At 41.8% G+C, this 12,333-nt stretch overlaps 1 protein-coding gene across 1 annotated transcript in view; it reads left to right on the top strand.

Moving 5' to 3' along the window:
* fam222a (family with sequence similarity 222 member A) overlaps positions 1-11,677 on the top strand; it is a 49,454-nt gene extending 37,777 nt beyond the window's left edge. Inside the window, exon 3 of the mRNA XM_004072604.4 lies at positions 4,912-11,677. Coding sequence (XP_004072652.1) covers positions 4,912-6,362 — 1,451 coding nt within the window. The 3' untranslated portion in view covers positions 6,363-11,677. The remainder of the gene's footprint in view (positions 1-4,911) is intronic.
* The last annotated feature ends 656 nt before the right edge of the window (positions 11,678-12,333 follow it).

The following is a 12,333-nucleotide window of genomic DNA, read 5'->3' as shown; positions in this document are numbered from 1 at the left end:
GCTTTGATTTTGGAAAATACGTTCAAATTAGTGAAATAGAAAAGGGAATATGCTTATTAAAGAAGGGCTCTACAGTGCAAAGATGGTCTTTTTAGGGAGAAATGTCTCCTAGTTAGAGCTGCTCCTGTTCTTTGTCCTATAACCTCATTACAGAGTGCTCTGCTTTGTTTAACCCCGGTTAATGTGCATTACATGCTTGCTCCGTGAAAACTTAAACGCAGAACAACCATAAAGTCCCTTCCCTTCATTTTAACAAGCCCTGCTCTTCCATGTTCAGCAGTGTATGTGGTCAGGGAGGATCAAGGCATGTGATGCGCAGAAAAAAAATGGAGAAGGCTTTCTGGTGTTTTGGAGTGTCTCCTCTAATAATAAGTAGAAACTTCTCCAACCTGTACATAATTTTCGAATGCTAATAAATGGGAGCAAGGCCATTTCTGGCATTTCTTTCCTCATTTTTCCACTCTGCTTGTTCATTTAAACCTCTAATTAAAATGCAAAGCATTCTCATGGTCCTCTGAATTTGGTGCTGCACTCTCTCACGCAGCATTTGACTCCCAATCTCCTTTTTTTTTTTTTTTAGCACCCCTTTACCCCCCCACACACACATTACCTAACTCCCTGCTCTCATACTCTCTCTGTCTGCTTTTGCTTCCCGTGATCAACACAATTTGACCTCTCACTTGGAAGAAGTGTACGAATTTAATGGAATTTTTACAGTCTAATCTAACCAGTTCCCTCTTTATTACTGTTCTGTACCCAGTGGAGCTCGACTCTACCAGGCCTCCCCCCTTCCACTGCTTCTTCCACCCTAACACCAAGGAAATTAGTTCATCAGAATTCAAAATGCACTGCTGGCTAATTAAAGGAGTGTTAATTGAGTGTTCAGAACTGGGTACCCCCCTTTGCTAAATGCACACAGACGAACACATACGCTCCTGCGTGCATACGCACAAGCACACATATGCAATCACAGTGACAGCGCCCGGCACACCAAGGACGTTACGCTTGGGGAGTTTTGTGCCAATCAAAATTGTAGAGAAAAGTGAGTGCCCATCATCCAACTAAAATGGGATTTGTAGATCGTATCTTGGCCAGTTGCAGCCCCGGCCGGCTCTGCACTGCAACGTTATCCAATCCCTGCCATGCTATCTGTGTCTGACCACTGGAGAGTGTAACAGTGCACAGATAGCCTCTTTCGCTGCGTTCCTCGTGCTAATGAGGGGTGGCATTTAGAGATGTGCTACTCTGACACATGGGCATTGTGTGCCAGGCACTGGGTGATTAGGGACGAAGGTCAGCCCATTAATTGCCTCCCTGCCATCTTCGCTCCCTGGTGCATGATCTCTTAGAACTAGTGCATGTGTTTGCCCAGGCTTTCATCTAATCTCCAATACAGTTAAATCATATGCTTTGTTTGTTTGCATTCCTTTCAAGTTTACTTTTTTGTTTATTTTTAAAACTTATTATAGGAGCATGGCTTGCTCAGGTTTTCCTGCTAATTTACAGTAAGATGTTTCATGTTTTGTGAGTGCTCATAGCCTCCTGCTCTCAGGAAGGGGAAAAGCATATTCTTCCATCCCCAGGGGAAATAATTAATCCTTACAAGGCTGTCGCATGTTGAAATGAAGCGAGTGTGAAGCATTTAGCCCAGGAGGCATTGCAGGCTGTCGCCCGCACAGGCACCTGTTGTTGTCCCTGCCCTACATTTCAAGAGAGAGCGCTGAGCAGAGGATAACAACATGCTCCACTGATGGCAAATGAGACACACAGCTACAGATGCAGACACGCGTGTGTGTGTGTGCGTGTGCATATGCACATCTCCTCTTTTTTCCATTTTCATGCATTATGTTTGCATGCGCGACCACGCCAGCGAGTGTGCACAGGTGCAGGAAACCCCATACCTTATGAGGAGCTGAGGACTCACAAATGCTGCCTGCCTTGGAGGGTGTTTATCAGCCAGCACCATCTGTATGCTGCTGCTTATTGCTATGATCTACTGCAGCCTAAACCAATAAGTCATAGTGCCAGCCTAAAAGCAGACTCTTTCCTTTAACCTCCATGTCCTCACTTATAGACTTAGTGATCTGGAAGAGAGAGATGTGGAGGCTCTGCACATCAAACACAGACTCCATAGCTGCTTCTGTATGAGAGTCAAATGTGCTCTAGTTTGTGGCTATACTTACTGTAATCAACTTTGCTGTAAAATTTATACCATGGAACTTTTTAAAGAGGAAGCGGGAATCAGGAGCATCCAGATGCTCATTTGCCTCCTCCTCCTCCTCTTCTTCCTTTATGCCTGTGGGTTCTAATAACCGGAAGCCTTTGTGGAGCTGAGATGGGTTTTGTAGGCCTGAAAGGCCTCTAATCCCTGTGGCCTGTGAAGTGTGAAGCCCTTTGATGCCAGGTTGGTGTGCCAAAGGCTCTGCCTATTGACAAACAAGGGCCAAGCTGGGAAAAGACGAAGGAAGAAGGCTGTCTCCTCTCTTTCAGAAGAAACGCAAGCTCAGGCATGGAAAATATGGACGCAGCCAGTGAGAAGGAATAGAATTAGCCACCCTTTAATGAATTTCCTGGCTGTTTTTATAGAGTTCTTTCCCCTCATGTGGCAGTAATTAGGTGGAATGACGGGCATATTGCAGCTGGGGTTTTGTAGGGGCGGCAGGGCACAAGCCCTTGATTTGCCTGAAAGCCCATATCTTTCCTCATTTAGACCATGTGGTGATCAAAGATGTTTTTTCCTTCCTTTTTTTTTTTGCCCTCATGTAAAGAAGATCAGAAAAAATGCTGCCATTCAATTTTCATGTGGACCAGCAATGTGCTTTGAAATAAGCATGTTTTCTCTTCTGAGCAAATGAAATAAGTCTTCTGTCAGTTTTCCAGAGCAAGTCAGAACATCAAAGAAAATGGCACCGCCGTCTCCAGGGAAGAAGGTTTTTGCCTCAGTGAGGCTGGTTTAAACCTAAGATGTGCTGGCCTGCCACACTCTTACCAACCCATTAAGATGACACCAATTCTGAGGGAAGTCATCAATCCAAATGTATCAGACTTAAAAGGGAATTTAAAATATCAGATTTAAAAAGTGTCGACCGGACACACTGACGTGACCTGAACCAACCTGTATGCTGCTAATTTCAGGTATAGATGCAACAAGCATCTCTGAGGCTGCTGAAATTCTAGTTCATTTTTAACTTTGAGACCCTCTGATTTGTCATCTATAAGTGAAGAATTGTGAATTCTGGTAGTTAAGACATTTTTTTTTTTAATCAGTAAATGTTACACCTGAAGTCTGTTACCTGCAGATAATTCCTGACCAGGTAGCAAAGGCGTTCATTTTTTGCTTATTTTATTCCCTTTCACATCAAGAATGTAATTTTTGTGAAGAGGTTGCAAGTCATTTGTGACAGCTGATGTATTGCTTGTAAATTGAGTTCTTTCCCCCAGCCCCCTGCGCTTTTTTGTTACACTGAGCTAAGTAGCCATGAAATTGCATGAATAATGTCGTTTAAATCCAATCTCACCATGGCCCCTCACCTCTATGCCCTGCCCCCAAACAATGACACATGATGGAGGTTTTTAAAAATGGCATGTTTTCCTGTTTGCCAGCTCAACTTACAATGGCCAAATGTTGGTTCACTGAGCAACGGTTGCTGCCAGTTTTGTTTGCCATCTTGACTGTTGGATTGAATTTTTAAACTGGAGTGATTCCACATGGAAACCCTACTCACACAAATATTTAAAATAGATTATCTGATAGTGTTTTCTTTTTCTATGTTTTGTTTTATGGTTCACATAAATGTTAAGCTATTTTTTGCTCAAACTAAAATATTTTGTAGTCCTGTTAAAGCAAACAATTGACTTTTATACTCCTTTTGGGATGAATAATAAGTTTTTTTCAATCATATTGCTTTTTTATTTGGATTTCAATTTTATCCTGACTAGGTTTGCTAAAAGCGGCTCTCATTCTTTTTTTATAGGCTATGTTCTGATGTGCTCACCTTAACCAGGCTAGTAATTCCCTATTGACATTTAATTGGTTTTTGTGAGGACTTCTCTTCTCTCATTCTCCTGGACTGAATAAATGTAGGAATTCTGTGGCCAAGGGTAAGACCCAGTAAGTGATACCACTTATAAATCTCAAATGTGCCACTGCAATTAAACAAGCTTTTATCCCCTCCCCTTCATCCCTTCTTGCCTGGTATCCAAGGCTAACCCAATTCACTGCTAAAGAGAGTCCGAATTAATTTCACAATGTACTGATTTAACAGCGCCTAAGGTACCAGGCTTTGACAGAATGAGTTTTTAAAAAGATTCATTTGTCTAGGGATGCAAATCCACAGGAGGTTGTGAAAATGAGATGGAAAGAAAGCTCAAATGGAGGAGGGGAGGGATGGAACATCAATGACTACCAGTCCTGGTTTAGAGCTATCATCCTCTTCAAGCTGTGTTTATGCTTTTACATATTGATTTTGTTTAAATTAATCTTTTCTAGTCACCTTCATCATGTTATTTATAAATTTACATTAATCAAATGTTTTTCCAGCATTGTCTATATTTGCTTTAGTTAGATCTTAATTCAAAGAAAAAATATAAAATCACGAGTGTTTCCAAAGATAAGATTATTTCCTAATCAAATCAGAATAAAGGGAAAGCAGCACAAGAAAAAGTTATGTCCCTAATTTAAAAAAAAACAATTAGTCCGTGTTTGTCCTTGGTGACATGTAGCTTTGACATTTTTAACCAGCTATGATGGGGCCACCTATGTCAATCAGATCATTTGTGTTTCTTCTTGGAATAGTTTGATCCAACTTTATCACAATCTGCTTCTTTGGTGTTCTCATTAATGAAACGTCAAGATTTAAATGAAAAAGAAACAATCTTACCAAATTTTTTTTTTTTCTATTTGTCTTGCAGGTGACCTATCAGTGCCCACACATTCCCCGCGATACCCAACTGCTGCAGAACTTGATGCTTATGCTCAGAAAACAGCCAACAACCCCCTTTCTATCAAGATCTTCCCCACCAACATCAGGGTTCCCCAGCACAAGCACCTTAACCGGACTGTGAATGGATATGACACCACAGGCCAACGCTACAGCCCCTACCCACATCTCCACACAGGGGGCTACCATGGTCTCCTTGCAATTGCCAAGGTTTCCTCTTCATCATCTTCATCGTCTGCATCCACCTATGTCTCTTCAAAAGGTGTTCTCAAGAACTCAGAGGGTAGACGGACTAAGCTTTCTCCTGCCCACATAGCTGTTGCTCCTTATCCACCCCCTAGCAGTAGCACTTTAGCTGGCGGTCACAGCCAAATGGTGTACCACAACGGGTCCTCAAAGCCTCCAGAAAGCTCTGGACTGTCAATTCCCCCCAATGTCACCGTAGCTGGCTCGGTGATTCCAGTAACAGGGGGCCGGGGCCTGGCCCTGCCTGCACAGTCTAACCTCCCCTCCATCCAGAGTATCATCTATCAGATAAACCAGCATTGCCAGGCCCAGGCTCTGCAGCAGGTGTGTCAGGGGGCTGCCACTGCAACCACAAATTCCAGCCCTTCAAAGCAGGGCACAACTATCATGGGTGTCTCTTCTAGCTCTTCGAGTGGAGGCTATGTGGTTGGCATGGCCCCCCAGGCTAACATGGTGTACCCAGGGCCAGGGGTGCCGGCCCAAACTGCAGAAGCAATGAAGACCAATGTGTACACAGATGGCATGGACTATATCTTATGGCAGAAGCAGCAGCAGCAGCAGCAACAGGCTGTGCTCCGTATGTACAGTGGAGGGAGTGGGGGAGGGGGTGCCATCAGCAAGTCCCCTGAAACCTGTGTGGCAGGTGGAGGGATTATGGCAGCCCAGGTATCCTCATCTTCATCCAGACCTTACCACTTAACAGCCAGCGCCAGTGGGGGAGGTGGGCTGGAAAAAGTTAGCTCTTCCCCATTGAACTGTGTGGGCATGCATGGGAATTTTTCAGTGGGTCAGTACTTTGCACCCCCCTGGAACAGTGTGCTGGTGACACCCGACAGTGACTGCTACAATCCGCAGGAGCTTTTGGGCACTTCCACAGGAGGGCCGTCAACGGGGCACAGAGAAATGGGCTACCCTCTCCACCATCACCACTACCACCATCATCACCACCACCCTGCCATAGACAGCGGCGGAGGTCTGTGCTGCAGCCTGCCCAGCAAAAGCTTGTGCAACACATCAGTGCTGAGCAGCAGCTTGCAGTCTCTGGAGTACCTGATCAACGACATCCATCCACCCTGCATCAAGGAGCAAATGCTTGGCAAAGGCTACGAGACTGTGTCAGTGCCTCGTCTGTTAGACCACCAGCATGCACACATTCGCCTCCCTGTTTACAGATAGAGGAAAAGGAGAAAAAGGATCAAGAGTTGTGAATTTATGAAATAATTCAAATTTTAAGAACAGACAGGTTACAGAATAGATGTGAGTGCCACTGCTGTAAGTAGTGCAGGAGAGGAGAGAGAAGCTGTTGCTGTGCTGTGTGACCCTAGATTCTGTGGTTTCAAGGCAGGCAATGGGAATCCTGTACACAAAGGGTAGTAGTTGTTGCCTGGAAGGAAAAGGGATTTGAACATTCTCCTGATGTTCCAAGTGTGTGGTTTGCCAATAGGATTTTATGGATTGATTTATTTGATTCTCTCTTCTTCTTTTTTCTTTGTTGTTTTTCCCGCTTCAAACTTTGATTTTTTTTTTCCTTTTTCGGATAGCTTGACATGAAGTGCAAATGCCACTTGTATTCCGCTTCCGGTACTACGGTTGAAGCTAATGTGTAGGTTGTCACTGAAATGGTCTAAAAAGGACCAAATTTTAGGGCTGCTCTTGAAATCCAAAACTCTGTAAGCGTACATGTGTGCACGTACAGAATCTACTGACAAGCAAGGAGAAGGAGATGATCACAAGGACCTCTTGTGTTTTGAAAAAAGGATCATGAGGTTGACTTTAAAAGAATAGTACAATATTAGTAATTGTTGCTGTTATAATTGATACGTTAATTGCACTGTTTGGATTTGTTAACTTTGAAGTTTGGATTGGATAGTTTGGAAATGATATATTTAAGAAACTTGGAAAACTTGAACCTATTTTTTGTTTGAAATATTTGTAGGTATATACTATGTATTGGCTGCTATGGGGAAAAGTATCTGAAACATGTTTTTTTTTCTTCAGTTTAATTTTTTTCCACTTTTTTTTAAAATATATAATTTAATAATTTTTCTTCAAGCTGATGTGCAGTCTGTAATGTCCCGGCGTGAGGCAAAGCTGCTGCTTTGGTTCAGTAAGAACCTGCCTGGAGAGCTCCTTTTTTTTCCTAACCAACACTGGAATCTACAATAAATCTTAAAATGCTTATTTAAAAAGAAAATGTTGCAAAAAAAGAAGAAAAAAAAGAAAAAGAAAAAAAAGTTACAATGAAGAATGTGATTGGGAGGTTATCATTATAACCTTACATGTATGGTAATCAGTGTGTGGGGCTGAATGCATGTGAGTGTGTGTGCGTTTTTTAAATTGTTCTCCAAAATCCTCAGACTTTTTTTTCTTTTTCATCATTTCATCACAAGACTGACAGACTGATTCCCCAAATCCATAAACATTACTACAGAGTCATGTCCAGGAGATTTGCTTGCAAACGATGCTCTTTTATTGGAGGCTTTTAAGTTTCTGTGGAGTCAAAAGTGGAGACTGAATTCACCGATATTGCTGTAGTTTCAGCACTGCAGGCTTTTAACATGACCGAAAGTGACAAAAAAACAACAACACAAATTAGATCATATTTTTTGGGGTGCTGTCCACCTCTGTTCTTATAAGCAAAAATGAAAGGAAAACAATCATGCTCCGTCCTCCGGCATCAAATGAAATTAGACCAAACTCACTGCTTTTTGCCTCTTCCACTGCAGCCCTGGGTTGTTATGTGTTTAGCCCTGGACAGTTATAACTTGATGAATCAGAGCAGTGAAATATTTATTATGACTGTGAGATTCCCTTGAATGTACTGCACTTAAATTACTGCAATGTTTTATTGCCTTGTGGGACTCAAGTGAAAGAGAAAAATTGGATCAGTGCAGCAGTCCTCTGGTCTTAAATTAGCATTTCTTTTGTCAGTCAAATTTCAGTGGTAAATTCAATTTATTAACTGGAGAGAGGGAGAGAACACAAGCTTTGTTGTCGGGAAATGCTGGCATCAGTCGAGATTTATGAAGTGCAATTATTATGACTGTATTAACATTTTTTCCTCTGAGCTACACCAAAAAAAATGTAAGCTACAGTTGTCAATACATTCCCAGTGTACCACATCCCCATTTTTTTCTTTTTCGTTTGGTGTTTTATTTTTGGTGTAAAATAAATGTCTTTATTAATACATTCAGAAGCCACATCCTGGCTTGGAAGTCTGTGATTATTTTGTTATTCATCCTTTGGACGGCAGTGGACGGTTGGGCCAGCATCTATTAATCATTAATGGGTGATCATCTCAACATATGTTCACATTTTATTGATCAACAAGGTAACACTTTGGTCATCAAGGGATAAAGAAAAGATAGTGTTACTAGAAAAAGACATTTTAATAACCCCTTGGTCCTTAAAATAGGCTCTGTTCTTAAAAAATAGCAGGAAAATGAAAAAGTCATGAAAAAAAGAGGAATTTATGTTTCTTTGATCGTCTTTACTCCCCAAACTGACAAACCTGCCTTTATCTTATCTTCGAGCCTTAAATTTTGAGCCAATGGCTATATTGTCTTTGAAAGCTGACAGAGATTTCAGACTTAAGAACACCAAGCTCCTTGGCTTAAATTTGCACAGTAAGCCTCTTTAACATTCCAGTGAAATTTCTTGTGTTGTTTCAACAGCCTAATGCTTCAGCCACAATCTGATTCCTCTATATTGTCTGCCTAAAAAATATTTTGACAGATTTACAGATACATCCTGTCCCTAAATCCCTTCCGTTTGGCTTCTGCGTCCCAGCATTAAACCCTTTTGCATGATGTTGAATGTGAAGAGGAGACACTTGAGGCAGTTTCCAGTGTCTGTCCTCTCCCACCAGTGGAGGTCTGAGGCACCAAGCCCTTCTGCTAATGGGAATATTGGGTGACGTCTGGCTACTAGACACTTCCAGCAGAAAGAATTCACTCAGTCAAAGGGTTGAAATCAAAGCCCCTTCAAATGGCAAAGGGATTCCCATGAGGCACTGAGGAAAGCTGGCTGTTCTGTCGAAAAAACAAAATACAACTTTATTGTTTCAAAGAAATATTGCTGACACAGCAAGTTTATGGGACCTTAAAGTGGTCTTCTATCCCGTGACAGTGAGCTTGTATGAAAGAGCTTGTTTAAGCCTTGAAACACGGGTTCATTCATCTCGTACTGATCTGGTGCATGGACGCTTGGCCCATGTTAGGAGAACCAAACAACATTTCAAATAGATTTGTGGCTGAGCTGATCGAAGCATGGCTCATTCAGCTGCAGAGGCAGAGTGGCATATGGCATGTCATTATCTAAGCCCGCACTCCCCCTGTCTGGGGCCAACAGGGTTCAGCAGTGCTTAAACAAACTGAAGGTTAGGACTGGCTGGCTGGCGTCGGAGAGAAGGACGGCGGAGTTTGGGTGGTGGGGTGACTGTTGTCAAATCACAGCCTCCTTGGTGTCTCAGAGGGTCTCAGCGCTGCGGCGTGGCGCCTGGGCTCTCAGAGCTGCTTTAAAAGTGAGTTTGATTGAAGGGATTTGTTTTCTGTTAGATTAAACATGCACGCGTCCTGCATGGCTAAGGCGACATGCAATGTGTCAGAACTCCATGAAAGACAACACAATGAAAAAAGAGGAGGGAAGTACTAGACTAGAAATTTGAGGTCAAAACACCTCAAAGATTGATAATCAACAGGAATACCATGTTCTTTTTGATTTAGTGAGTGACTGAATACACTTCAGTGTGCCTCAATTTTCCTTTTTATTTTTAAAGAAATTCTTGAGAACATAGACAAAGAATTTAAGATGGTAATCAGACAATGGTAAATCAAGCCAACCCACATGAATGAGGACATTTAAAATCTATAACTTATCTCTTGGGCTACAGGCTGTTATCGACTGTTAACATTTTTTCAAGGGCAGTGAGATGCTCATGAGGATGGCTGGAGGGCAAAGTGGAGAGGAATTGACTAATGCAGGTTGTAAAAATCCTTTAGTAAATCCCAATAAGTCCATGAAGACCTTTACCCAGTGCAAAGGTCTAGTTGCATATCATGCACCTTAAATACTGCTTAATAGGACGGGGGCAGAGTCAGGCCGCTCAAAGCAGGGTCAGCTCTTTCGCTCTGTGATCAGAAGGGGATGAGAGGGGAGGGTGAACAAATAATAAAGACAGCTGCTCACTCTGTAGTCTTGGCACTGCTGATTTAACCTACACATGAAGGGAGTGTGGGTGAGGGGGCTTTATCTGCATCGCCTTGGTCAACCTCCCTCATGTCCCCTGGCTGCCCTTGGGCCACCGGGGCTCTCATCTCACAGGTTTTCCCAGCATCCCTCCTTGACATCTAAAGGAGCATAAATTCATGAGACCAGTCCTCTCCATTTGGCTCATACCTAGCAAGAGAATATTTTAATAAATAATTCAGATATTCCTAAGGAGGCTTGTACGGTTAATCCACCGGCTTCATAGCTGTGTTGCATGACGTTTCCAAGCACGGGGTAAAGATTTTTTTTGTTGCTTCAGTTCATAAGTAAAATTTCTCCCCAGGTGGATCAAACAAAAGTGAGACATACATTTTTGTAGTTATTAATATTTATTTTAAATGCCAAGTGGTAAAAATCAGGAAAGATCACAAAATGATTTCACCTTATTTTCACAAAGCTGCAGCCCAGGAGTGGTGCAGGGTGGTGCAGCAGGATACAAGACCAGAAGCTTACATCTTCAGCATCACACGTTTGTATGTTCAGCTGCAAAAGCTTATGGTCTCCAAATTTTCATTTGTTTTATGTGCTGGGTATATTACTGAATTCAATCTAAACACAAAAGTCTGGGGATTTTGCTGTTTTTTTTCCTTCTGATTCATTTTACTGTTTGTGAGGCTTTCTGAATGTTTCCATGGACAAACAGGGCTGTTCTTTTCCCAGATGATCTCAAGTGCACCATTGTTGCCAAAGTCTGAGGGTGCTGCAACCTTGAGAAAATAATATATATGGAAATGGGGAAAAAAAAATCTAAGAAGCATCTTTCTTATTGTTCTCCCTGCAGTGCTGTGTTTAAAAATGGTTTTGTCTCCTCAGGATGAAAAAATGTAAACAATATCCCTGTTTTCTTTTGTTTTTCTTTTCCATTTCTTTGAAAATTATAATATATGAGTCTTAACTTTCAAAATAAAAAGTCTGAGTATATAGAAAAAGCTGTAAAATCCTGAAGTGGTGGGGTTTTCAACTTTTAAATGTGCCTACTGCCAAGCATCTCAGTGATTGCTTATTCTCTCCAGTTCTGCAATCTTCCCACAACTATCATCTTTGATTCGCTGAAACTGCCACTGTTCCTTCTCCATCCTAACAATCGCAGTAGATACTTTGTCTGCTTTTTGTTGATCTCAGGACTGAAAACTCTTTATTTAATGTATATGTTTTCATTTGGCTTCTCTTATGTACTATTGTTTGACATGAGGAAATAAAGCAGATGACATCTGGGTCTGCATTTCTTTTGTTTCTTTTAGTGAAAATAGTTTTTTAGACTGAAATCTCCTTGTAATAAAGTATATTAGTCTCAGGAGTCATTGCATGTACCGCCGCCATATGCTGGCCTTTAAAACCCTGTTGTTACCTTGGCCAGTTTCACCTTTACAGCATTAGCAATCTCCTCTTAGAGGAACAAACAAAGGAACAAAGTAAAATGAACCATTTTCATAAGAATGATTTTTGTGTTTGGCACTTTGGAAAGAACACTCCTATTTCTGGAACAGGCAGTAAATCCAAGCTGCTTAGAAAGTAATAAAGAAATGTCAAAAGCAAATTAATACACTGAATTTAATAGAAAAGTTTCAGCACAGTTAAACTAATCTTTAGACAAATTCCACGAAGCAAAGAATCCACTTTTTTTTCCTTTGCCATTTATTTTGCTTTTGTTAGGTTCTGTTAACTGTGGTGGGAGTGCCATTTTTTCAAGTTAGTGCCAGCATGCTGCCTAAAGAAACGCAAACCTCATAAACACCCAATCTGCATGTTTAACAACACAGAAACCTAAAGGAATCCAATACAGACACTTGCCGCCCTTTCTCTCCTCACTCCCAACCTCTCCACCCACCTAAATCATCAGATAAGCCACAGACTGATGAGCCAGCCGCCTCCACCAGAG

Source organism: Oryzias latipes, chromosome 9 (genome assembly GCF_002234675.1).
Source record: "Oryzias latipes chromosome 9, ASM223467v1".
In the NCBI taxonomy this organism is placed as follows: Eukaryota; Metazoa; Chordata; class Actinopteri; order Beloniformes; family Adrianichthyidae; genus Oryzias; species Oryzias latipes.
Note: the sequence above shows the minus strand (reverse complement) of the source record. Positions and strands in the feature narration are given on the sequence as shown.